General features: G+C 46.4%; 1 protein-coding gene across 10 annotated transcripts in view; it reads left to right on the top strand.

Moving 5' to 3' along the window:
* Nucleotides 1–27,682, top strand: part of LOC309853896 (protein NLRC5-like) — a 94,899-nt gene that overhangs the window by 23,964 nt on the left and 43,253 nt on the right. For 5 of the 10 annotated variants that reach the window (XM_082712497.1, XM_082712498.1, XM_082712490.1 and 2 more), the window contains 2 exons: nucleotides 23,727–23,843; nucleotides 26,537–26,843. In XM_082712497.1, coding sequence (XP_082568623.1) covers nucleotides 26,549–26,843 — 295 coding nt within the window. In that variant the 5' untranslated portion in view covers nucleotides 23,727–23,843; nucleotides 26,537–26,548. Of the gene's footprint in view, nucleotides 1–464; nucleotides 518–3,134; nucleotides 3,279–4,224; nucleotides 4,347–10,891; nucleotides 11,082–14,578; nucleotides 14,697–23,726; nucleotides 23,844–26,536; nucleotides 26,844–27,682 lie in introns of those variants that run through there. The other 5 variants (XM_082712492.1, XM_082712494.1, XM_082712495.1 and 2 more) reach the window with 5 other exon arrangements.

The raw sequence follows: 27,682 nt of genomic DNA, 5'->3' as shown, positions 1-27,682 counted from the left end.
AAGTCTACCTTGGCTGAAACCCATTCTGCAAGGAAAACACCTAGAAGATTTGCAAAGAAAAAAAAGAAAGAAAGAAAAATGATCAGTCTGGCTGTCGGTGTAGGCTGTGCGGAGAAGGGAAGGTTTTTTGATCCCTGTGGCCACCCTGGAGAACATGTGTTTGCCACACACTGTACTTAAAACCAGAAGGGATGGGGCAGGCAAGCGCTTGGTTGTATGTAGGACTTGTTGCCTGTAAACTGGGCATGATTGTATTACCCATATGCTATCTGAAGGCTCTTGGGTCCTTGAGGACTGAGTAAAGTGCATGAACCCCCATTCTGTTCCTTTGGGAAGCCCCACATGTCCTTCAGCCCTCTGTGAATCTGGAGGGTAGAGGTAGGTGTGAGCTTGGTTCCTCTGGCCATCTCTGATCCCAGACTCTTCTTCTGTTTTGTGGTCATCTTTTCTCCCTGATTGACCAGGGCATGAAACCCGTCATTTTCCTGGGATGGAGAGATGAGAGTCATGGGGAAACGTGAGTTCACTCATTTATCTTGCTTGTTTCAAGCCTGACTCTCTGTGATGGGACTCCTGCTCCAACCTGTGGGTCACTCCAAAGTCTTCCAATAAATTCTCTAGACATAGGAGTCTTCCCCAGAAAGGTTTTTTAGCAGACCCTCTATCTGAGATGCCTCTGACATATAGCAAAGGAGAACTTCAGAGAGCCTGAGGGAACATTGACTTGACCTTGGATGACCTCTGCTTCTACTGTGGTTTATTTCCAGTTTTTTTCTATGTTTGTATATTCATATTTTTCTGTGGACTCATACATAAAAACCAAAATGGAATTATACTTTTTAAACTGAATAAAATGGAATTATATATTAGAGGGAAGTACATCCTATATCATTTTAAAAATTATTTCATTTTTAATAGCTAACATATTCATAAAGTAAAATGATATAAGATATACAAAGAGTTTATGATGCAGAGTAAGTGTCCGCCTTCCTGTCTCCCAGCCACCTGATTACCCTCGCTGAAGGCACCAGTGTTACCAGGTTCTCATGTGTCCTTACAAAGATCATTCAGGTGGGCCTTTACAAACATGGATATAGAGAGATGGCTAGATAGATACAGATATAAATATGGGTATATATATCCCCCTTCTTACGAATGGTGATATACTCTATAGTTCTTTTTTATCTTTTTTCAAAATGTAATACAATTTCTTATTCAATTTTTTATCTTTTTTCAAAATGTAATACAATTTCCACATCAAAACCAAAAAAAATCTGCCTTTTTCTTTTTTTTTTCTCTTTCTCTTTTTAAAGATTTTATCTATTTGACAGAGAGAGACACGGCGAGAGAGGGAACACAAGCAGGGGGAGTGGGAGAGAGAGAAGCAGGCTTCCCACCAAGCAGGGAGCCTGATGCGGGGCTAGATCCCAGGACCCTGAAATCATGACCTGGGCCGAAAGCAGATGCTTTACCCCAGTGAGCCACCCAGGCACCCCTGCTTTTTCCTTTTAAACAACTACAGAGTATTTCATTATACGGTTGTGTCATCATTAATTTAACTGCTGTTAAATTGGGCATTTAGGTTGTTTCCTAAATGTTTCTCTTGCTATCCCAAACAGTATCATGTTTGCATATGTGAGAATAAGTCTTTAAGAAAAACATTCAGGAGGACAGAGAAAAACTGGAGAAAAAGATTCCGTTAAGCCCTGCTTTCGGCTCAGGTCCTGATCTCAGGGTGCTGGGATCGAGTCCCTCATAGGGCTTCCTGCTCGACAAGGAGTCTGCTTCTCCCTCTGCCCCTCCCCACGCCTTGCACACCTGCACGTGCACTCTCTCCATGCTCTCTCGCTCTCTCTCATAAATAAATAAAATCTAGAAAGAAAGAACGAACAAACGAACAGATCCAGGAGTGGATTTGCAAGGTCAAAAAGAAATATGCAGTTTGAACTTTGATAAATATGGCAAATTACCGTCCTTATGTGTTGGACTGACTCGCCCTCCCAGCAGCTATGTGTGAGGGGACCCACTTCCCACACCCGCCCCAGCATGTGTGTTATCAGACTTTCCCCTATTTGCAGATCTGCGAGATGAACAACGGTATCTTCCCCGCTCCATTTCTCTTATCTTTTCAAATATTTAAGGGTCACTTGCAGTTCATTTTCCAAAGACTGTCTATTCATATCTTTTTCCCACTTTTCTGTTGGGTTGTTAGTCTTTCTCCTATTTAGTTGTACAATCACTGTGCATATTAAGGAAATTCACTCTTTTTTTTTTTTTTTAAAGATTTTATTTATTTGACAGAGAGAGATCACAAGTAGGCAGAGAGGCAGGCAGAGAGAGAGGAAGGAAGCAGGCTCCCTGCTGAGCAGAGGCCCGATGTGGGGTTCGATCCCAGGACCCTGAGACCATGACCTGAGCCGAAGGCAGAGGCTCAACCCACTGAGCCACCCAGGCGCCCTGGAAATTCACTCTTTATAACATGAGTATATTGGCATTTTAAGTGGCTGCATAGTTGTCCATAGAATGGTGGACCCATATTTGCCTTTTAAACATTTAGTGTGGTTCTTGTTTTCTTCTACTATGCATGGACTGTTTCCTCTGTTTTATTTATATATATAGAGATAGATAGGTACAGATATGTATAAAATGTGGAAAGAACTTTAAAAATATATATATTTGTATATAAAAACATAAATAAATATTTATTTATATAATATATAATATAATATATAATTAAAAAATACATATATATATATATATGAAGGTGACATTTTAATTCTTTCCACATTTCCCACCAGATTTCTCTCAAGAAGGGAAGTACTTTTGGGAAAGTACCTTGATTAGGATCGGGGTGGGTGGGGGCCATGTGCAAAGTGGTCAGGAGGGACCAGGACAGGGCAGCAACAGGGCAGGCTCTGTGTGGGTTGGGGTGCTGGGGGTCGGTACTGTATTTGCTCCCAAGAGAAGGGAGGAGAGAGAGAAGGTGGAGAGTGGGTAGGGCCACGCAGGGAGGAGACATCCCCCCCCCACGCCCCACACAGAGAAACTTCTGGGAGGTAGGATGCTCAGTACTGACTGCACCGAGATTCCCGCCTGGTTCCGCCCAGCGATCATTAACCACCACCCCCCGCAAAGAGTTTCCAGAACATGTCAGGTCCTGCGCCGGGCACTGGGTTAGAGCTGAGAACAGGACAGGTCTCACCGATGTGCCAACAGAAGCACAACAAACAAGTACACGACGTGTGACTGCAGTGAAGAAACACAAGTTAGGCGAGGGGGTAAGTGCACGGTGGGTGCAGGGCTGGTTGTGTTCGGAGAGGCACAGAACTTCCCCCGAGGGGCACTGGGACAGTTGAGGGGGGTGCCAGGCAGGGGGCCGTGGACCATGATGATGTCTGGAGGAAGAGGGAACCAGGCAGAGACAATGGCAAGAAAAAGGAGGAGGAGGAAACTTTGTTTCCGGTCTTCTGTGCTCAAAATGCTTATTGCAAGTTTATTTTTATTTTTTATTTTTCCGTGTAATTGAGCAAAAGGCTGGGCTTGCTGCAGGAGCCCTCCACTTGAGGAGCCCTCTCTCTACAGCCCCTCTCCAGCCCTGGGCGGAGGGTGGGGGCGGGAGCCGGCGACGCTAAGCTTCCCGAGGCCCTGGTACTTCGGGTGGCTTGGTATCTGAGCCAGTTTATCTGTGTCAGGAAAGACCGGGCACGGACATCCCGCTAGCTAGAGCTTTGCTCACATTCTGGAATGTTTCCTTAGGTTAGGTTCTCTTCTCAACGTGGACTTCTAAAGGAATATATATATAGACTCTATTTGTTCGAAGTTAAAAAGGCACATGGCATAAAACTTACTATCTTAACCATTTTAACCACTTAAAATATTCAGGAATGATAGGCACCTTCACACTGCTGTGCAGCTCTCACCACTACCCGCCCCCGGGGTTCTTCTCATTCTGTACAATTGAACCTCTATGCCCACTGTCCAAGAACTCCCATTCCCCAGCCCCTGGCCACCACCATTCTACCTTCTGTCTCTGTGGATATAATACTCTGTGTGCCTCATGTAAGTGCAAGCATGTCACCTTTGTCTTTTTGGGACTGGCTCATTTCTTCTAGTGTAACACCCTCAAGGGTTAGCCATGTTGTATGTTGCAAGATTTTTTTCCTGCTCAAGGCTAAATAATATTCCATTGCAAGAATATACCGCATCCCGCTTCTCCGTTCCTCCACTGAGGGGTACTCGGGTTATCTCTGTGTTTTAGTGATTGCAAATAAGGCTGCTGTGAACCTGGGAGACTGCTTTCTGTTCTTTTGAGTGGATGCTCAGAAGTGGAACTGCTGGTTCATATGGTAATTCCATTTTTAATTGTTTTGTGGACTCACCATCCTGTTTTCCACAGCAGCTGTACTATTTTTCCATGCCCACCAGCAGCACACAGGGGTTCTGATTTCTCCACATCTTTGCTGGTATTTATTGTTTTCTGTTTTGTTTTGTTTTGTTTTGTTTTGGTAGTAGCCATCCTAATGGGTGTGAGGTGGTATCAGTCTCATTCTAGTCGGTTTTTTAAAAAAGATTTTATTTATTTATTTGAGAGAGAGAGAGCACATGTGTGCAGAGTAAAGGAAGAGACAGAGGGAGAGGGAGAAACAGAAGCTCTGCTGACCTGGGAGCCTGATGTGGGGCTCGATCCCCAGATCTGGGATCATGACCTGAGCCGAAGTCAGCTGCTTAACAGACTGAACCACCCAGGGGCCCCTCATTGTGGTCTTGATTTGCATTTCCCTAAGGATGGGTGATGCTGAGCATCTTTCATGTGCTGATTGTCCATTGTTACATCTTCTTTGGAGAAATGTCTCTTCAAGTCCTTTGCCCAGTTTTGAATTGAGTTGTTGTTCTCTTTGTTGTTCGGATCCACGCATTTAGTTTTGTTACTGAGTTCTAGGCATTCTCTATGTATTCCGATGATAAATTCCTTGTCAAATACGTGTTTTGCAAATAACTTCTCCCATTCTGTCGGTTGCCTTTTTACTCTGTGGATAGTGTCTTTCGATACTCAAAGTTTTAAAGATTTTCATGAAGTCCAATTTGTATGTGTATATGTGTATATATACGTGATTACCTGTGCCTTTCGGTAAGGGGCAATCATTGCCAAATCATTGTGGTTCAGCTTTTGTCCTGTGTTTTCTCCTCAGAGTCATATTGTTTTGGGTCTGATACTTAGGCTCTTGATCCTTTTTTTTTTTTTTTTTTTAAGATTTTATTTATTTGACAGAGCGAGACACAGTGAGAAAGGGGACACAAGCAAGGGAAGTGGGAGAGGGAGAAGCAGGCATCCGGCCAAGTGGGGAGCCCAATGAGGGGCTCGATCCCAGGACCCTGGGATCATGACCTGAGCTGAAGGCCGATGCTTAATGACTGAGCCACCCAGGCACCACCCCTCTTGATCCATTTTGAGTGAATTTTAAATAGAGTGTAAAGTAAGGATCCGAATTCATTCTTTTGCATGTAGATATCCAGTTTGCCCAGCATCATTTATTAAAAGGCTGTAAAAGACTGTCCTTTCCCTCACTGAATGGTCTTGGCACCTTTGTCAAAAATCATTTGGCCATATATGCAAGAGTTTATTTCTGGGCTTTCTCTTCTATTCTATTGGTCTATACCATATACCATCGACCCTGGAACAATGTTGGGGTTAGGAGCGCTGACCCCGAGTCAAAATCTATGTATAACTTTTGACTTTTCAAATACATACTTACTGATAGCAGACAGTTGACCAGAAGCCCTACCAATAATAGAAACTGTCATTTAACTCATGCTTTCTATGTTCTATGTATTATATGCTATAGTCTTACAATAAAGGAAGCTTGGGAAAAATGTTATTAAGAAAATCATAAGGGAGGGGGCGCCTGGGTGGCTCAGTGGGATAAAGCCTCTGCCTTCGACTCAAGTCATGATCTCAGGGTCCTGGAATCAAGCCCCACATCGGGCTCTCTGCTCAGCGGGGAGCCCGCTTCCCCCTCTCTCTCTGCCTACTTGTGATCTCTCTCTCTGTCAAATAAATAAATAAAATCTTCAAAAAAAAAATCATAAGGAAGAGAAAATACACTAATACATTTACAGTACTGCATTTCTTGGAAAAATTCATGTATAAATGGGCTCACGCAGTTCAAACCCATCTTGTTCAAGAGTCATCTCTATGTCTGTTTTTATGCCCGTTCGACACTGTTTTGATTTAGTTGGTAGTAAGTCTCGAAATCGGGAATTATGGGTCTTACCGTTTTGTTCTTCTTTTTCAGGATTCTTTTGAATATTTGGGGGTCTCTGGAGATTCCATATGAACTTTAGGATGGGTTTTTCTGTTTCTGCAAAAAAAAATCATGGGGACTTTGGTAGGGATTAGGTTGAATCTGTGGATGGCTAATATTGACATTTTAGCAGTATTAAATCTTCCAATCCATGAATCTGTCATGTGTTTCCATTTATTTATGCCTTTAATTTCTTTTGACAATGTTTTTAGTTTTCAGTGTACACGTTTTTCACCTCCTTGGTAATTTCTAAGCATTTTATCCTTTTTTTTTTTTTAAAAAAAGGGTTTTATTTATTTCACAGAGAGAGAGAGAGATCACAAGTAGAGAGAGGCAGACAGAGAGAGGGGGGGAAGCAGGCTTCCTGTTGAGAGAGAGCCCAATGCGGGGCTTGATCCCAGGACCCTGAGATCATGACCTGAGCTGAAGGCAGCGGCTTTAATCCACTGAGCCACCCGGGTGCCCCTATTTTATCCTTTTTCATGTATGGTGTGTGGAATTATTTCTGTAATTGACCTTCCAGATTCGGCCTCCTTTTTTGTAGAGAAACACAACTGATTTTTGTGTGTGGGCTTTGTATACTGCAACTTTGCCAGATTCTTGTATTAGTTTTAGCAGTTTTTCTACATATAAGAATATTGTAGGGGCACCTGGGTGCCTCAGTGGGTGAAGCCTCTGCCTCTGGCTCAGGTCATGATCTCGGGGTCCTGGGATGGAGCCCCACATCGGGCTCTCTGCTCAGCGGGGAACCTGCTTCCTCCTCTCTGTCTGTCTGCCTCTCTGCCTACTTGTGATCTCTGTCTGTCAAATAAATAAATAAAATCTTTAAAAAAATATATTGTATATCATCTGCAAACAGATAATTTTACTTCTTCCGTCCTGATTTAGATGCATTTTATTTCTTTTTCTTACCTAATTGCTCTAGCTAAAAATTTCACTACTGTATTGAATTGGGGAAAGCAGACCCCCAGCGTTGTCCCTTATTCTGGAGAAAAAGCTTTCGGTCTTCCACCATTGGGTATGTTATTTGCTGTGGGTCTGTATACTTGGCTTTCTAAATGGAGATTGTTTCCTTGTATGCCTATTTGGTTGAGGGGTTTTTTTTGTTGTTGTTGTTTTTAAGATATGAAAGGGTGTTGAATTTTGCCAAATGTGTTTTCTGCATCAATCAAGATGATCATGTGTGTTTTTCTCTTCCTTTTGTTGGTGTGGTGTGTTCCACTGATCACGTTATATGCGGTAAACCATCCTTACATTCCAGGAATGAGTCCCGCTTGGTTATGGTATATAATCCTCTTTTTTAAAAAAAATATTTACTTATGTATGTATTTATTTATTTGAGAAAGAGAATGCACACAAGTGTAAGCATCGAGGAGGGACAGAGGGAGAAGGAGAGCGACTCTCAAACAGCCCCCCTGATGACAGCAGAGCCCAGTGTGGGGCTCCATCTCACAGCCCATGAGATCATGACCTGAGCCATAATCAAGAGTCAGACGCTTAACTGACTGAGCCTCCCAGGCACCCCAGTGTATGATCCTTTTAATAGGCTTTGTATTCAATTTACTAGAATTTTGAGGATTTTCACATTAATGTTCATAAGTGATATTAGTCTGTGGTTTTCTTTTCTTTTTTTTTTAAACTTTTTTTTTTTTAAGATTTTATTTATTTATTTGACAGACAGAGAGAGATCACAGGCAGGCAGGGAGGCAGGCAGAGAGAGAGGGGGAAAGCAGGCTCCCCGCTGAGCAGAGAGCCCACTGAGCCATCCAGGCGCCCCAGTCTGTGGTTTTCTTAAAGTGCCTTTGTCTGGCTTTGGTATCAGGGTTATGTTGACCTAATAGAGTAAGTTAGGAAGTGTTTCCTCCTATCTCATTTTTGGGAAAGTTTGGGAAGAACTGGTATTAGTTCTTCTTTAAATGTGTGATTGAGGGATGCCTGGGTGGCTCAGTGGGTTAAGCCTCTGCCTTCAGCTCAGGTCATGATCTCAGGGTCCTGGGATCGAGCCCTGCATCAGACTCTCTGCTCAGTGGGGAGCCTGCTTCCTTTCCTCTCTCTCTGCCTACTTCTGATCTCTGTCTGTCAAATAAATAAATAAAATCTTTTTTTAAAAAAATGTGTGATCGAATTCACCAGTGAAGCCATCAGGTCCAGGGCATTTCTTCATTGGGAGAGTTTGGATTACTGATCTAATCTCCTTCTTAGCTACAGCTCTGTTTCGATATTCTATTATTTTTTAGGTAGTCTTGGTAGGTTGCGTGTTTCTAGAAATTTCTCCATTTTATCTAGGTTTTCCAGTTTGTTGGCATACAGTTGTTCATTATACTCTCATAATCCTTATTATTTCTGTAGAACTGGTACACTTTCAGTTTTGATTTTACTAAGTTGAATCTTTTCTCTTTTTCTGTTAGTCTGTCTAACTAAAAGCTTATTGATTTTGTTGATCATTTTTAGAACCAATTTTGGTTTCATTGATTTTTCTCTATTGTTTTTCTGTTCTCTGTTTATTTCTGCTCTAACAATTATCATTTCCTTTTTTTCCCGATGGTCTTGGTTTTAGTTTGTTCCACCTTTCTACTTCCTAAAATTGTAAGGTTAATCTGTTGGTTTGAGACCTTCCTTGTTTTTTAATAGAAGCATTTGCAACAATAAATTTTCCCCTTATAATTGCTTTTGCTGTGTCCCATAAGTTTTGTGTGTTGTGTTATTTCATTTATCTCTGAATATTTTCTAACTCCCTTGTGGTTTCTTTTTTGCTCTGTTGGTTGTTTAAAAGTCCGTGGTTTGGGACGCCTGGGTGGCTGAGGAGGTTGAGCTTTTGCCTTCGGCTCAGGTAGTGATCTCAGGGTCCTGGGGTCGAGTCCTGCATCGCATCGGGCTCTCTGCTCAGCAGGGAGCCTGCTTCCCCCTCTCTCTCTCTGCCTGCTTCTCTGCTTACTTGTGATCACTGTCTGTCAAATACATAAATAAAATCTTAAAATAAAATAAAATAAAAGTATATGGTTTATGGTTTACTTAGGTGGCTTAGTGGGTTAAGTGGCTGCCTTCTGCTCAGATTGGGGTCTAGCCCTGCAGCCAAGCTCCCTGCTGAGCCAGGAGCCTGCTACCACCTTTCCCTCTGCCCCTCCCCCACCCGGCTCATGCTCTTTGGCTCTGCACTTGTTCTTTCTCAAATAAATAAAATATTAAAATAAATAAATAAATTCAGGGCGCCTGGGTGGCTCAGTGGGTTAAGCCTCTGCCTTCAGCTCAGGTCATGATCTCGGGGTCCTAAGATCAAGGCCCACACTGGACTCTCTGCTCAGCAGGGAACCTGCTTCCCTTCCTCTCTCTCTGCCTACTTCTCTGCCTACTTGTGATCTGTCTGTCAAATAAATAAAATCTTTTTAAAAAAATAAAATAAATTCAATTTAGTTAACATGTAGGGTATTATTAGTTTCAGGGGCAGAATTTAGTGATTCATCAGTTGCGTAGGACACCCAGTGCTCATTCCATCACCTAATGGATCGGCCATTTACCCCATCACACCCCCCCACCCCCACTACAGCAACCCTCCTTGAGTTTTGTTTGTTTCCTAGAGTTAAAAGTCTCTTATGGTTTGTCTTCCTCTCTGTTTTGCTTTTTTTTAAAAAATCTTTTTCTTTTTGTCCGTCTACTTCAGTAATGTCCATTGTCCTCTCTTGTAGTTCACGGATTCTTCTGCCTATCCGCATCTGCCTTTGAATCGCTGTGGTGAATTTTCCATCTCAGTGATTGTACTCATCAGCTTCAGAATTTCTTTGTGATTTCTCTTTAAGTTTTCTCTCTATTGATATTTTTATTTTGTTCACACATCGTGTTCTTGACTTTCTCTTTCTTTAGTTCTTGGAGCATCTAAAACATTTATTTATTTATTTTATTTTTTAAATATTAAAAAAAAATTTTTGTATTTGACAGAGATCACAAGTAGGCAGGGAGGCAGGCAGAGAGAGAGAGAGAGAGAGGAGGAAGCAGGCTCCCTGCTGAGCAGAGAGCCCGATGTGGAGCTCCATCCCAGGACCCTGGGATCACGACCCGAGCCGAAGGCAGAGGCTTTAATCCACTGAGCCACCCAGGCACCCCTAAAACAGTTTTTTAAAAAGAGATTTTATTTTTGGGCACCTGGGTGGCTTGGTCATTAAGTATCTGCCTTGGGCTCAGGTTATGATCCCAGGGTCCTGGGATAGAGCCCCACATCAGGCTCCCTCAGGCTCCCCGCTCAGCAGGAAGCCTGCTTCTCCCTCTCCCACCCCCTTTCCCACTTGTGTCCCTTCTCTCGCTGTCTCTCTCTCTCTCTTTCTCTCTCTCTCTCTCTCTGTCAAATAAATAAATAAATAAATAAAATCTTAAAAAAAAAAAAAAAAGATTTTATTTTTAAGCAGTCTCCACACCCATTGTGATCCTCAAACCCACAGCCCTGAGATCAAGAGTTTCAGGCTCAGCTAAGTGACCCAGGCGGGTGCCTCTTTGAGACCGTTGTTTTAAAATCATTGTCTGCCATTATGTCTCTCTCAGGGACAGATTCTGTTGATTTTTTTTTTTTCTTCGAATGAGTCATCCTTTCCTGTCTCTTCATATACTTTGTGATTTTGTTGTTGTTGTTGTTGAATCCTGGACATTGGAGTTATAATAATGTGATAATTCTGGAAATCAGAATCTCTCCTTTCCCCACCGTTTGCTGGAGTTGTGTTACTGTTTCTGTTTCTTGTGTCGGTTTTTGCATTGCTGTGGGATGTCTCTGTGCCAAGGATCATCAGTCTGAGGGTAAGCCTAACATCTTCTGGTATCTTTTCTGAGTTTTCCTTGGGCATATGGGGTCATTTTCTCATTTTCTTCTTATATTGTAGTCATTTTGGAATGTCCGAGTCTTTAGTGTCCAGCTCCAGAAAGGGGAAAAAAGGAAGAATCATGATGGGAACAAAGGGATGTGGCCCTCTCAGCCTCCAGAGAATTAAACCGGGGGGAGAGTGTCTTGAAGCAATGAGGGGAGACACGACAACAATGACTGCTTTTCTTTCTCCACTTCGGTGATCAGAAGCAGTAACTAGCAAGCAGAGCACAAATCTCCAGTATTTGGAGGACAGGGTCCTTTTCACTCACCCCGATTCTTGTAAGTTGTGTGCAAGCTGCCCCAGGAACATGGGCGCATCTGTCCGCCATGTGGCTGGGTCTGGGGTGTGGAAAGCTGCTCCTGCTTAGAGCTGGAATTGACCGAAATTAACCCCAGTTTACCACCCACGTGTTTCCCTGGACGTCTGGACGTGGCAAGCATTCAAAGACTCCAGAGTTTCAGAACAGTTCTGTCAGATAGATCGTTTTGCCCATGCCCATTCTGGTCTCGGTGGGGAGACAGAGTCCTGGTGCTTCCTGCCATCTTTCCAGCACCGTCTCCCCGACCTTTATTTCTCAAGTATTTGAGACCACATTTCTACATTTCTCTCCCAAAATACTGTGCAGAGGTAGAAGCGGCAGGCCCCTGGGAAGTTGCATTATGCCCCCAGCACCCATCTCCTTGGTGGATGGGTGGCACCTATACAGTCACCAGACCGTCAGACCCACTGCCCCCCCCCGCCCCGCCTCATGCCTTGGTGGGTCTTTCTGCCCCTCATGGGAAAGGGAGGGAGCCTTCAAGCCCTGGGGAGCTGTGACTCTGAGGCACTCAGATCTTGTCGTGGCGTCTGGTTGTAGAGAGAAGTCATCAGAAACAGCTTGCTGACTTATATGTCTTTGTGACAGCCTTTTTCCTGCGGTCTGGAAGGTGTCCTGTGCATCTCTGGGCCTTGGGACCCAGCTCTTGAAATAGATGGGTCCGGACAGAGACTTATCCAGTAGGAGTCAACGGGATGATTTTAGGAGGCGTGCAGTCAAGGCATTCATGTAAATTGAGTCATAAAGGGAGAACATTATCTTCTTTTCAGTTCTCTTATATCTTTCCAGATAAGTCAAGGAGAAAGTCTCAGCTGGGGCTCACCTCATGCTTCTCACATGCCTGGTCTCCTTTTCAGCAACGGGAGGCCAGGTCCCAGGCCAGAGCTGTGCCCAGACAGTGACTCTGGTTCCGTTTCAACAGTGTCCTTTTGGTTTTGTTTTGCTTCGTTTGTTTGTCTTTCTCTTTTTCGAGGGTTATCTTCTGTTCGTGGTGAACACCAGTTTAGGAAACGAAGCTCAATGCGAGATGCTTCTTAGAAAAATTTTAAGGAAATGGTTTTCTGAGTCTCAGATCAGGCAGACGTGGCCTCAGATGTGCATAGAACGACTTAGAAATTGGGTACCTCTCCCTAAAGGGTGAGATCATGAGCTATAAACTTCAAGTTATATATTTCTGCAATGTTCAGAACTTTTCAAATGACTGATTCTATTTTATGAGCAAAAAATGATCAAGAGCTGTGGAAGTGGTCACTTTGGAAAGAATTATTTATGAAGGTGGTATGTGCTTCAGTTAGGAAAAAAGCCTCTGGGGTCAGCATAGGTCTTATTTTATATATTTATTTTATAATTTTTTTTCATTTGGGGGATGCCTGGGTGGCTCAGGTAGTTTAAGCGTCCAATTCTTGATTTTGGCTCAGGTCACGATCTCAGGGTTGTGAGATGGAGCATTGGGCTTGGTGCTGGGCATGGAGTCTGCCTGAGATTCTCTCTCTCTCTGCCCCACCACTCTCTCAAAAAAAAAATTTTTTTTTTCATTTTTCCCTGCGGTGTAATTCACACGTGAAGTTTTATCAGTTTTGGGTGTGTAACATAATGATTTGATATTTACGCACATAGCAAAATGATCTCCCTAAGAGGTATAATGAACATCTGTCGCCACACAGTTACAAAATTACAAAAAACTTTTTTTTCTGGTGTTGAAGACTTTTAACAACATCCAAAAATGCAAGAAAGTATTGTTTTTTACCTTTTTTAAGATTTTTTTTTTTTTTAATTTTTAAGTAATCACTATACCCGGCATGGGGCTCACAACTCGGAGATTGAGTCACATGCTCTATGGATTGAGCCCGCCCGCCAGGTGCCCCTGCAATAGAGTATTATTAAGGCTCGTCACTCAGCTGTGTATTACATCCCCATGATATATTTACTTTATATCCCCATGATATATTTACTTTATAATTGGAAGTTTGTACCTTTGGGCACCCCTCACCCATTTTGCCCACCCTACTACACCCAGCACTCCTTGACAATTCTCTGTGTCTTTTTTTTTTTTTTTTTTAATTAGGTTGGTTGGTTTGGTTTGGTGTTTAGACTCCACATGTAAGTGAGATTATATGGTATTTGCTCTTCTCGGTCTGACTCTGGGCCCCAGAACTTCAAAAACATATTTCTCTGGGTTCTTCAGCAATGGCATGGTTGGAGATAAAGAGGGAATTTCCAGACCTCAGCTTTGTTTCCATTTGGGTGTAGCTGTGCTGAGCCAGGGCCTGTGTGACAGCCATTGGCAAAGCCACAGAGCTGGAGCACAAGGTGCCAAGGAGCAGGGCAGAGGCGGAAGTGTTAGTCATTGGGAGACACCCACAGGATTTCATCTAAATAAGGCCATCTTGGTGGCTTTCCTGTCCCCAGCCTTTCAGAGGGCAAGAAGCCCTTGGCTCTGGTTTGCTGGAGAGGCAGGGCGCCAAATGCAAGAGAACACAAAACCATTCTCCCCCGACTGGGAATGGAGAGCCGGGTGTCATTGAACCCAGCCTGGAACATTCATTCCCAAGCTTGTCAGCACATGAGAGAGTTCAGATAGATGCCTACGTTCCACCTGGAGAGATGATACTATGATTGGTCCAGGGTGTGGCCCGTTGGAATTTCTGGAAGCCCCCCAGGATGATTCTAAAGTGCAGATAAGTTTGGCAGATCCTGGGAACATGTTGGGTGAAAGTCTTCTCATGGAAGCCTCACTAGCCACTTTGGGTGCCCAGCCCAAACTGCCGGGGCTAAGCAGGAGAGGCAAGGCCACTACTTGGTCACCTGCTGGCTCTAGGGCATGCTGGTCCCAGAGGAGGGTGCATCTGGAAACCCTCGGGGGTTCTCTACTGGAAGGACCAAGACTTTTGTGCAGGAAGGCAGGGGGGGTGACAGAGGTGACTTAAACCAGTGGTATGGGCCAAGACCCAGATTCCCGAGTCTGCAGTGATGAGAAGAGAGAGACCTCCTTGGATGTGGGAGAGGGACAGCCTGGGCCTGAGGCCCAGAGTACGGATGCGCGCTGCTCCGCCCTCTCCGGGTCCCTCCCTGCCCGCTTCCCTACACCCCAGCTGCTCACTTCATCCCCCCAGAGGGCTCCAGGGCCTGGAGATGTTTGGTCAACTGCCGGTTCTGTGGCTCTCTAGCTGTGACCTGGCCAGTCTCCTCGCCGCTGGGAACCTCGACATGGATCAAGCGATGTGACCGAGTGTGAGTCCTGGGGACCCTAATGTTGTGAGGACAATGAAGATGATGGTTTTCAAAGGCACAGTCAGCCCACATCCTCCCTCTGTGGAAATGTGCTGCATCCAGGCCCCCTGCTGCCTGTCCCACCAGCTTTTGTGGGTGAGGGCGGAAATGACTGCTGACATCTCTGCAGCTGTGTGCTCTGGGGCACCCCCATGAGACGGGGGCCACTCCTGGGGTGGGGCTGCATCAGCCTCCTGGAAAGAGCCCACCTGGTCATCCGGTCAGGCCAGCCGTGCCTATGCTGCCTAGTAGCCGCGAGAGCTGCTCAGTCTCCCCGTCTGTAAAATGGGCCGGGCACGGACTCGCACCCAGGCCTCTTCCAGCTCCATCTCCCTTTGCCCCGAGGCTCAGGCATCCTCTGAAGCCTTGATTGTAGCCAGCCACCTCTGGGGGAGGGCGGGGGCCCCGGCTGCTGCCATCACCCCTGGCAGGGGCTGGCATTCTGGGAGGACGTGAGGGCCCCTGTGGGTCTGATTCACCCCAGGGTGGCCAAGCCTTTCATAGGGCCCCACTGACCATGGCCTTTCTGGTGCTGACATTGGACGTGATCCCTTATTACCTCTGTCCCTCTCTCCCCATTGGCCGTCCTCAGCTGCCCCTTCTGTGTCCTCGCTTCTTCCACCCTGGCCCAGGAGCCAGGGGCAGAACTGGGCCTGCCAGTGCCGTGGGGACAGGGCTTCCATCGACTTGACCCTTCCCGCTGGCCCTTGGGCACAGGAAAGGCAGGTGGGGTCCCCCCGGGAGAAGATGAAGAGATGGGTCTCAACAAGCCAGTCGACAAGTAGACAGGTCAGCCCGGCCTCCTGGGGGCTCCCCCGTAATCCAAGCCTGGGGAGTCAGGACGAGCAAAGAAACCAAAGGAGCAGCAATCAGAAGTCTGTGCCCCGAGCCGTGTCCTCTCTGCCATCCCTGCCTTCCTTCCTTGTACGCTGGGCTGGGCTTACGGAGGAAATAACAGCGGTGCCCTTTGTAATCAGAGTCGGCACGTCTGAGCCTTTCTCGCGAGGGCCAGATGCCTGCATCTCCCGTGGACCTTGCCTGGTAGATGATCGCAAGTCCGCAGCAGACTCTGATGGTGATCCCTCTCACTCACCTGCTCCCCCCTCAGTCAGCCAGCGTTCCCATCCCCCATCCACTGTGGGCCTAAGCCGCCAGCGTCGGCACCCTTCTGGAAGGCTTACCGTTGGCTAATAGCAATGATCTCCTACAGTGCCTCCCTCCCGATCCGTTGGGCATGACCCGCAGGCAACAACTGACGGATATGGGTCAGTTGCCCCTTGACAGGACAGGACAGACTCTGTGGCGTTGTTCACACTCCAGAGCTACCCCCCTCCCAGCCCCCACGGTGTATCAGGCTGAAACAAGACTTTCCTTACCCTCTCAATAAATAACGTTTGCAGGGACCCCTGTCTCGGGCTCTGCTTCTAAAAAGCCTGATCTAGAAAAATCCCCATGCTACAGATGGGAAAACTGAGGTGCTGAGAGACAGTAATCCGACTAACGCCACACAGCTGGCAACTAGCAGAAGTTCAAATCTAGGACCCTGGTGCAAGGCATTTGCTCTGATCCAGAATCGGGCCGTGTCCTGGCCCCCAAGCTATTGCTGGCGTGCAGAGGGGAGCCGGTGGGCTGAGAGGAAATGGCAATGTGGGGCGGGGTGACCTGCATGGAGGAGAAAGAACAGAACACTAAGGAGTGAAGGACAGCGGTGGCGGGGGGGTGGCGTGGCTTGGTCTGGGAAGGCAGCCTGGAGGACTTCCTGGAGTTGAACTGGGTGCAGAGGAGGAGTTTGCCAGGGGGAAAGGGGGAGGGCATTGGAGGCAGAGGGTGCACCAAGCGGGTGGGATGGGGAGGTGGGGCCTTGCGTCTTGTCCCATGGACAGGGCAGCAGGTGCATGAGAGGGATGGAAGGTGGCCAGCAGCCCCATGGCAAAAGACCATTTGTTTATTCATCCTTTGAACCTTTCTGGGCCCCCGCATGTGGAGGTGGCACCTCCTTTGTGGCGGATGTATTAACGTGGTGTGACTTTATCTGAGAGGTGGTGGGAAGCTGATAGGCAGTTCCAACAGAAACGAGACCAGGACAGACAGCGGCTGAGTGTTAGAAATAACTGTGCCCAGACGACCATGCCCGCGTGTTACGAACGCCATTCCGTGTCATCCCACATGGCTCAGCCTCGTCCTTTTTGATGCCAGCATGGATTTCCACCATTCAGGGACATTTAGAGTTTTTGCAGTCTTTCACTGCTATAAGCAAGCCAACACTAAGTGTTCCTGAACATCTGTTATTTTGCACGTGACAAATAGATGCATCAGCGTGGAATTGCTGGTTGTGGTTCCGTGGCATTTGCGATCTTCGTAGATCAAGTTGTGTCGGTGTACACTCCCATGAGCAAGGCGTCCAAACCTTGCTAATTCGCAACCTTGCCAGCTGTACAATTCCCTTGACAATCTAAGAGCTGGGAAACTGTATGTCTCTTTTAGTTTTTCACATGTGTTTCTTTCACTTCCTGTGAAGCAGAACATGTTTTCGTATACATTTCAGAACATTCATGTTTCCCTTTCTGTAAACAGTTCAGGTTCTTTGCCGACGGTCCTATCAGGTCATTGGTTTTTTTTCTTATTGATTTGTACTCACTCTTGATATATTAGAAGCAGTCATATCTTTGTGATGCAGAGTGTAGACTTCTTCCCACTTTGCCATTTGTCTTCTTGCTTTATTTGCTGTGTTCTTTGATAATACAGAAGTTTCAATTTCATTCCCTTTTTTTCTTTTACGATTTCTGAGTTTTGTGTCATGCCCAGCTAGACCCTGTCTATCCTGATATTATGTTTTTAAACTTTTCCCCATGTGTTTTTCTAGCACTTAAAAAAAAAAAATTTAATGGCTTTGTGGTGAAATCGTAATGTAGAAAAAAATGCAGAAAATTCAATGTATAGCTTCATGAATTGTTGTAAATTGAAGAGCTGTGGTCTAGTACTTTTACCATTTAACTTTTCACATTTAAATGTTGGCCCCATCTAGACTTTATTTCGGCATAACTTGGGGGCTCGAAATCTGTATTTATTGAAAAAGAGTAACTTTACAAATGTCATGGAATATTTTAAAATTTGTCATATGCCAAGCAAAAAAGGAAAATCTCAACATGCTTCCCTAAAGCAGAAATTGCAAAGGAGTCATTCTTTGTACAGCCTAGTGAAACAAAAGATTAATGGCAAAGGTTTAAAGAATAACTTGGCCTCCATTAAATGACCCACTTCAAAATTATAATTACTGGGGTGCCTGGGTGGCTCAGTCATTAAGCATCTGTCTTGGGCTCAGGTCATGATCCCAGGGTACTGGGATCGAGCCCTGCATCGGGAGGGAGCCTGCTTCTCCCTCTCCCACTCCCCGTGCTTGTGTTACCTCTCACTGTCTCTGTCTGTCAAATAAATAAAATCTTTCAAAAAATTATAATTATAATCTACTTGTAATGTAAATTTGATATAAACTTGACAGAAATTCATGGAGATTGGCCAAAAGTGGTTTCTCTTATTATTTTTTAAAATGGAAAGACTAGAAATTATTTAAGCAAGAAACTCACTCATAAACTTAATGAATAACAGTCTCAGTAAATCAGGGAAGAGAAGTCAGGAGATAAAAAAAAATTATAAAACTAAAAAAGAGAAATTTCCACATAACTGATAAATGGAAATGAAAGTTTTGTTTTGTCTCTTTAAACATGAGAGACAGCAGCTGCTGGCCAATCTAATAAGGAGAAAAAAAACCCAAAGCAAAATAAACTAAATTAAATGGGAAGAGATGAGATTTCTAAGTCCAGGAAAAGATCATATGCAACTGTGTGCTCTACTGTTTGAACATTTTCTTTTTTTTTTGAGAACGAGAGGGGAGAGAGAGAGAGCGCGTGCGCATGCACACTGGGGGAGGGGCTAAGAGAGAAAATCTCAGCAGATCCCCTGACCCCGAGATCATGACCTGAGCCAAAACCAAGAGAATGACACTCAACCGACTGAGCCACCCAGGTGCCCCTCACGTTTGAGCATTCTTGACAAAATGAACAGTTTTCTTAACTGTGAACGTAAAGCACCAAACATAAGGTGCCAAAAGTTAATTTTTTTAAAAAAAAGGCAACAAATAAAGTCTTTATAAAAAGGGGGGGCACCTGGGTGACTGAGTGGGTTAAAGCCTCTGCCTTTGGCTCAGGTCATGATCCCAGGGTCCTGGGATCGAGCCCCGCATCGGGCTCCCTGCTCATTGGGGAGCCTGCTCCCCCCCCCCGTCTCTGCCTGCCTCTCTGCCTACCTGTGATCTCTCTCTCTGTGAAATAAATAAATAAAATCTTAAAAAAAAAAAAGGCAACAAATGAAATTTTAAAGTGGTCATGTTTGGGGGTGCCTGGGTGGCTCAGTCCATTAAGCATCCGCCTTCCGCTCAGGTCATGATCCCAGGGTGCTGGGATCGAGCCCCATGTCCGGCTCCCTGCTCAGTGGGAAGCCTGCTTCTCCCTCTCCTCCCCACTTGTGCTCTCTTTTGCTATCTTTGTCTCTGTCTATGTCTCTCTCAAATAAATAAACTTACAAATAAACACTTACTAAAATAAAGTTTTCATTTTTTTTTTTAAACTGTTCAATCAGGTAGCGTTGGAAAGGACTCTGGCTCTCACTTGGGGTGCAGGAGGGTGCTCTGTGTGATGGAGGCACCTGCCGTGGGCCACAGCCTGACCAGGACACTCTGAGCCTCCGTGGAGGATGTTGGGGCCAGCAGAAGAGGTACCAGATCTCCTGGTCCAAAGGACCCAGTGAGAAATGGTGGCAACCGCGTTCAGGCAGCAGTCGCGGAGGAAGTGAGAGTCTGCAGCACATACGGGAAAAGTTAGTCCTCCTTGGCCGGAGCTCCAGGAAGCAGGAGGCCAACCTTCAGGGATGTGGGAAGGGTGGTGGTAGAAGCAAGCAGTTCATGCGGGAAGAGGAAGGTCAGAATTGCCGTTTGGGACTTTGACACTTTAAAGTGCATACAAGGATGGGGCACCTGGGTAGCTCAGTGGGTTAAAGCCTCTGCCTTTAACTTAGGTCATGGTCCTAGGATCCTGGGATCGAGCCTCACATCGGACTCTCTGCTCAGCGGGGAGCCTGCTTCTCCTTCTCTCTCTGCCTGCCTCTCTGCCTACTTGTGATCTCTCTCTGTCAAATAAATAAAATCTTTAAAAATAAATAAATAAATAAATAAAATAAGATGCTCACAGAGCATCCGAGTGTTAGAGTTGTGAGAGCTGAAGTCGTGGAGGCCAAGAGGCCCTGACCCGTCTAGCCTGTATTCTTTATGCTGTCTGTTCACCCCCTTCAGCTCCTTTTCCAGTGCAAATGTCATTCTGTCCCCATAACACACACACCAACGTCCAACTGAAACGTAGAATAAAATATGTCCTTAATAGGTATGAATTACTTCTTGATTTGAATTTTTAGGCTTTCTCTGTCATACTTGACATATGTGTTCATCCTTATTGATTGCCTTCTAGTACTATTTTAGTTTTTGTTTTTTGGGTTTTTTTGTTTTTTTTTTTTTAAAGATTTTATTTATTTATTTGACAGAGATCACAGGTAGGCAGAGAGGCAGGCAGAGAGAGAGGAAGGGAAGCAGGCTACCTGCTGAGCAGAGAGCCTGATGTGGAGCTCGATCCCAGGACCCTGGGACCATGACCTGAGTCAAAGGCAGAGTCTTTAACCCACTGAGCCACCTAGGTGCCCCTCTATTTTAGTTTTATTATGTAACCTAATGGAGGAACTTCCATTTCTGTGAGCCATCACTGATCATTTCTTGTGCTTACTTATCACCATGGATTTATCTTCTTTACACAATGAGGCAACATTTACTCAGTTTTTTTTAAGGATTTTATTTATTTATTTTAGAGAGAGAAAGCAAGAGAGGGGAGGGGCAGAAGGAGAGGAAGAGAGAGAGAGAATATCCCAAGCCGACTCTACGCTGAGCACAGAGCCTGACACGGGGCTCGATGCCACAACCCTAAGATCGTGATCTGAGCTGAAATCAAGAGTTCTGTGCTTAACCAACTGAGCCACCCAGGAGCCCCTTCTGGTTTTTAATGTGAATGTCTTTATGTTTGTTTTTTTTTTTTAAGATTTATTTGACAGACAGAGATCACAAGTAGGCAGAGAGGCAGGCAGAGAGAAAGGAGGAAGCAGGCTCCCTGCCGAGCAGAGAACCCCATGCGGGGCTCGATCCCTGGACCATGAGATCATGACCTGAGCCGAAGGCAGAGGCTTAACCCACTGAGCCACCCAGGCACCCCTTTGTTTTTTTTTTTTAATAAAAATTTGCCTATTAAAATGTTTGCATGTAAAACTGGTCCGAAAGAGTACAGAGTAGAGGATTCTCCTTTGTCTGGGTACCCATCCCCCCTCCCCGGGCAAAGTCCTATCCCTGGTCTGCTGTGTAGCCCTAGAGTTGGTCTCTGTGTATGCAAACACAGACACACATGGACACACACACACACACACACACACACACACTTACCCAGTGATATACTTGGGAGCTTTTTTGCTTGGCCTAACTTTTTTATGGTTCGTCCTTGCTCTAGTATTTGTACTTTGCTCCTTTTTATGGCTGAATAATATCCCATTGTAGAGATAGACTGGCTTTTACTTCTCCATCCATGAGCTTCTGGACATTTGCATTGCTTTCACTGTTGGGCTGTTGTGAATAATGAACATTCGTGTACAGATTTTTGCGTGAATATCCGTTTTCCTTGCTCTTGGAGAGAAATCTGAGGGTAGAATGGTTGGGTTCTGCAGTCGCTCTGTGGATAGCATTTTAAGGACCTGCCACACTGTTTTCCGAGGGGGCTGCTCTGTTTTCTGCCCCCCCCCCCCACAGCAGGATATGAAGTTCCCATTTCTCCTCATCCACAACCAACGCTTGTATTGTCTTTTCCTACATTATGGCCCTTCAGTGGGAGTGTGAGATGCCTCCTGCTTCCCAGACAGAACATTTTCATTCCATTCCTTAATTAAACAGTAATTCCTTACATTTAAAACACTTGTATTACCATGTATGTTAATACGATGTGTTTTTCCATATGTCTTATCTTAATATCGTGATTAATGGGTGTGTTTTAGGTGCATGTGAAGCTACTTTGATTCCGTTCCTTTGGCCATATTTTTCAATTTTTAATAGTTTTACTGATATGTGCTTTAATAAGATGCCCTGTGATGTTTGAAAGCCTCTCCACTACCGCCTGCCTCTCCCAACAAATAGTGCTGGCTAGAATTGTCTTCCCTTTCTCATTCAAACTTAAACTGTTTGTTATGAAATATTTGAGGTATATAAACACTTGTCATATCTGCCCTTTTCTGTCTAAATGACTGTTGTTATAATTGGATCACGTCCTCCCAAGTATCCTGCTCTAGTGTAAGCAGCACCACCTTAAATCCACATGTTAACTCAGAGGGGGTTTTCTTCTTCTACTTTTTGCGGTCACAGGGAGGTTCATCCTAGTCAATTCGGGCTGCTGTAACAGAATCACTCCAGGCTGAGTGGCTTACATGACATGCATTTGCTCCTAGCAGTTCTGGAGGCTGGGAAGCCCCAAGCTCAGGGAGCCCACAGATCTGGTGTCCAGCAAGGGCTTTCTTCCTTGGTAGATGGCCACCCTCTCCGTGTATGGTGGTGAGGCGGGGGCGGGGGGGGCAGAGAGGAAGCAGGCTCTCCCCTGCCTCTATCTTGTAAGCTCCCTGAGCCCTCCCGGGGGCTCCATCCTCCTGGCCCCGGGGGCCAAAGACCCCACCTCCCAATACAGTCACACTGGTGATGCAGGCTTCCACACCCAAATGGGTGGGGAGGCACAAACCTGTCTTGTCTTTTTTCTAACAACAGTGGTTAAGGGGCACGTGGGTGGTTCAGTGGATTAAAGCCTCTGCCTTCGGCTCAGTTCATGATCTCAGGGTCCTGGGATCCCAGCCCCGCATCGGGCTCTCTGCTCAGCAGGGAGCCTGCTTCCCCCCCTCTCGCTTCCTGCCTCTCTGCCTACTTGTGATCTCTCTGTCAAATAAATAAAATCTTTAAAACAAAACAAAAAACAACAGTGGTTAACCTCTCTCGTGTTTAGAAGGCTCGGTATTTATGTGGATTTATCTAAAGCGCCGGAACTTCGTGGTTCCCTCCTTCCCTTTGTAGACACCCAGGCCGTGCACACCTGCTCTTCTGCCTGCCTGCCTTCGCTCTCCTTTCCAGCCGCCATTCTTCTCGTCCATTCTGTATTGTTAGACAACGTCTCTCTCAGGCCCGTGAGCCAGGGTGTCATTTCATTGTGCTCTTCGTGAGGCAGTGATCAGTGCCTCTGGGTTTTCTCATAAAGAAGAATGTTTATTCTTGGGGCACCTGGGGGGGGTCTCAATTGGTTGAGCATCTGCCTTCTGCTCAGGTCACGATCTCGGGGGTCAAGTCCCGCGTGGGCTCCCTGCTCAGCGGGGAGCCTGCTTCTCGCTCTGCCCTCCCCCCCCCCCCCGCTCATGCTCACTCTCTCTCACACTCTCTCTCAAATAAATAAAATCTTAAAAAAAAAAGAATGTTTATTCTCAACTGCCTCAAAAATTCTTCAGATGTAGTAAGAAACAAGATTGCAAATCTTACCCGGTGGGGAGTTTACTGGGAAAGGAAATTGGCATTGGTGGTGAGGATTACTCCGTTTTCATCCAGATGAATTAGCTGTCGAAAGTCTGCTGGATTCCAAGGGCCTACTCTGATGCCACAGGTCACTGGAAGGCAAATGCCCGAGTTGGGGCCACATGTGGCAGGAGGTGACACCAGCGAGGGTTGGGCTGTGCACAGTCCGGGGACAAAAGGAGATGTAGTTGGGGAAGGATTAGATCTGTGCTCGAGGCGGGTAGAGGCCTCTTATGGGTCGAATGCCTCCGAGGTGTCTCCAGAGGATTTGGGATTTGGAATACTGAGGAAAGTGCCCTGTCTCCTCTCTTTAGGACCCTACCCAAAGAAGCTACGTGCAAATCCAGCTCAGAGCATAGGACTTGGCTCAGGACCTCATGAGACGGTCTTTGCGGACACCCTAGAACATCTATGATGAACCAGGAGGCCAAGTAGGTGACCTTGACCCTTCACCTCCTCTCTTTCCCTCCCATCCACTCCCTCACTCCCTTCCTAGTCCCTACCAAGACTGCTCCCTACCCAGATTTAGCTCCGTGGGCTGCCCCTCATACAACAAACCTCGCCTTAGCCACCATTCAGCTTGAGAGTAAAGATCATCAGACACGGAAGATCAGGGAGGGCATTGAGACAGAATCCAATCTACCCATTTTATAGATGATGTGACTAAAGCCCAGCTCGAGAATAGACTTGCTCAAGGCCAGACCATAAGTGAATCAGCTAGGATAGGCTAGTTTATGGTCCCATAATACCCACCAATGTCCTGGTCGCTTAGGACAATAAGAGCTTATTTCCGCTCCGGCTTCTTGACTCTTGTCAACCAACTAGGACCTCTCTTCCACATTATCCCCTTGCTGGGCCCCGGCAAAAGGAGTAGCCAAGATCTGGAATAGTGCTGGTCCCCAGGGTAGAGGAAAAGAAAGAACTTCGCGAATTGCATGTTGGAAATCTGCGCAGACATGACACGAGTCATTCTTTAGCATATTTCATTAACCAAAGCAAGTTTCGTGGCCATGGCTGACTTCAAGGGGGCAGGGGGTGCCGTCCAACCATGGGTCTAGGAGGAGGAGGAGAAGGAGAATATATGTGACCAATCCTAATACCTACCACAGAGAATTACAGGCAGAGCTGGGTCAGAACACTAGTCTTCCTACTCTGGGGCTGAGGATCTTTCTACTGTAGTCCTCTGTCTCCAAGGCTCTTTTCCATAGAAGCCTTACTGACTGATAATAATGTAATAGGCTTTTTTTTCTCAAGGGTGGTTTTCCTGAAAGGGCATGATGCTTTACCCCAAGGGGACCGAGGCTTCATGGCAGAAGCAAAGGCATTGTGTCATACGGGCAGGGTGGACACATTTGGGGGTAAGGGATTCCCCCAGAATTATACCATCTAGACACTCTTCACTTCCACCTGACACCTGGCTATCCTGGCTGATTTCTTTATGGGCATTGTGGACTTGGAACACCATAGCCCAGAAAAGAAGCTGTGTCCTCGGCCATAACCGCACCCTCTGACCAAGATTACACAAAGTCCAAGGACTTAGTCCTTGGCTGCTGCCGTCTAGGGCTCCAAGGCCTCCGAAATTTATTGACCCAACAGGCAGCAAATCTCAGTTCTGAGCCTGGCTCTGCCATGGACCTGCATGATGACCTTGGGTACATCCTTGGCCTTCGTCTTCCCATCTGTTCAGTGGGGATGGTGATCTCTGCCTACCGCATGGATGTGAGCATGCTTCATGAATTAAAGCCCTGTGGCCGAACGAGGAGCTATTGCTACCAGTCTGGGTGCCAAGGGATGGCCAGAGGGGGCTGAGGACACATGCCCTTGTGGGAGTCAAGGGGAGCAGATGCAGTCTGAACCCCGGGGCATACAGTCCTGCACCCCAGCCTCTGAGAGTTGGTAAGGCTGCTCTTCCAGCATGAGCCTCCCACTCTTTTCAGATTTGGAAGTGGGGTCTCTGCAGTCATGAGGATTATATGAGACACATAAAGCACTTAGAACCACGCCTCACCCACAGTCTGTGCTTTCTAAGTGTTCGCTACTGTTCTTAAGGAAATGGTACCAGAAAGTAGATTTGGAGATGTGACAGCATTTTCCACCTTATGAGGGACCACCAGTTAGTTAAATCCCCAGGTTTTGGACATTTAAGTTGTTTCCAGTTTTTATCTATTATAAATAACCTTGCAGTGAAACAGCTTTGTAATTATAATTTTTATGTACACTCATAATTATTTCCTAAGGCTAGAGTGCTAGAAACAGAATTCCCACATCATTTAAAAAAATTTTTTTAAGCTTTGCTATGTAGTGCCCCTTGATGTATATTGGTACCCCTACCTACCAACAGCTTGTTTGAGTGCCAGTTTAGAAGGGGAAAATCTGCTGAGAGAGAAGGAGATGGTTTGTATTAGCTAGCACTCAGTTTCAGTGTAAATAGCAAAAATCCCTAAACAATAGTGCTTTAAACAGAAGTGTATCTCCTTGTCATGTCAGAGAAGTTCAGCCTTACCCTCCACCACTGGAGGAACTGGCTTCCACCTCATGGTCCTCCGTGGCTGCCCAAGGTGCAGCCATCACTTTGACATCCCAACTAAAAGGAGGAAGCGAAGAAGGATATACAACACTTCTACCTTTATCCCAGTGGCCAAAACTTAATAAGATGGCCTATTCTAACTGCAAGGGAGGCTGGGAAATAGAGCTTATTCCAGATGAGCAGGAAATATTCAGGAGTTCTAATACTAAGGAAGCAGGGGAGAACAGATTGGGCGTGCGGGGACCATGAGTTGTCTCTGCCATGAGCTGAGCTCAGAGAGCAGCACAAATAGGTCCATGGAAACGGGGAAAAATAAAGCCTTCTCAGGAAAGCATCCACAGGGGATGGACTGGACCCTTCCAGAGCCAGGACACAGGTACAGATAAGCAGGGGGTAAGGAGTACCAAAGAAGCAGGCTGTTCTCTGGGACCGATCCCTGGGCACAAGCAAGGAGACTCCACCAAGAAGCCACTTGTCTGCCTGCCCACGGCCCCCCAGATGTGAGACATGGTTCTTGACTACGCCTTTGGCTTCCTACCAGCTGACCTGTCCCCCTGTTCGCCTGCCCCCCAGCTTACCTCTCCCCTGTCCCTGCAGGGCTGGCTCCTCATGGACCCCGATAGCCTCCAGCTGGGCACCGAGCACCTGTGGAACTGGCTTGTGAGGCTGCTCAGCAAAGACTCAGAATGGCTGAATGCCAAGGTGAAGTTCTTCCTCCCCAAGATGGACCTGTGCTCCGGGGACAAGGCCCAGGATGCCACACAGGGGGTCATCCTGCAGCTGAAAAGACTGCACGCTCAAGGCTGGGCCACGTGGCAGGCGTTCATCCACTGCGTGTGCATGGAGCTGGACGTGCCGCTGGACCTCGAGGTGCCCCTGCTCAGTACCTGGGGCCACGGAGTCGGTAAGGGCAGGGGATGGGTGCCGAGCAGCCGGCTGGCCCCTGTCACGGGAAGCCTGGGAGGCCCGGGAGGGCCAGGATCCATGCCTGAGTCACACGGGGGTGACGTGGTCAAGACAGGAGCAAAATTCTGTGTTTCTGAGCACTTCTCGAGTAAACTCCCAAGTTTCACCAAATCGGCTGGAGACCCAGAAGGCCCCTTCTTCCACCTTGCCTCACCCCAGGTGCCCAGAAAGGCTGGATACAGGGACAGAAAGGGCCGGTGTCCCATTCCAGCCAAGAAATTCCAGATGACCCATCATTCTTTTTTTTTTTTTAAGATATTTTATTTTTTTATTTGACAGAGATCACAAGTAGGCAGAGAGGCAGGCAGAGAGCGGGAAGCAAGCTCCCTGCTGAGCAGAGAGCCCGATGTGGGGCTCGATCCCAGGGTCCTTGGATCATGACCTGAGCCGAAGGCAGAGGCTTAACCCACTGAGCCACCCAGGTGCCCCGGCCCATCATTCTTATCGTGGTCAGGAGCAGCCATGGGCAGAGCCCTCCGCCCCCTGCTGACAGGCACCCTTGTTCAGTTCTGGGCATGTTTTTTGGCAACTTCTACTTACACAGCATCGTGGGGAAACAGCACTGAGGGGCAGCAGTGTTCCTGGCGAGGAAGTGAGAACCCACCTGGGGGCTCTAGCAGGAGGCAGAGTGTAGGGAATGCAGGGGGTTCACAGTGCATGCCTGTGTGTATAATCACACACACGTGTGTGCACTAGTGCACACGTGCACATGCCGAAACACATGTGCACATTTAGACATGCACACATGTACCTGCCCGTGTACAGACCTGCATGTAC

The sequence above is a fragment of the Mustela nivalis genome, assembly GCF_964662115.1.
Source record: "Mustela nivalis genome assembly, chromosome: 18".
Classification (NCBI taxonomy): Eukaryota; Metazoa; Chordata; class Mammalia; order Carnivora; family Mustelidae; genus Mustela; species Mustela nivalis.
Note: the sequence above shows the minus strand (reverse complement) of the source record. Positions and strands in the feature narration are given on the sequence as shown.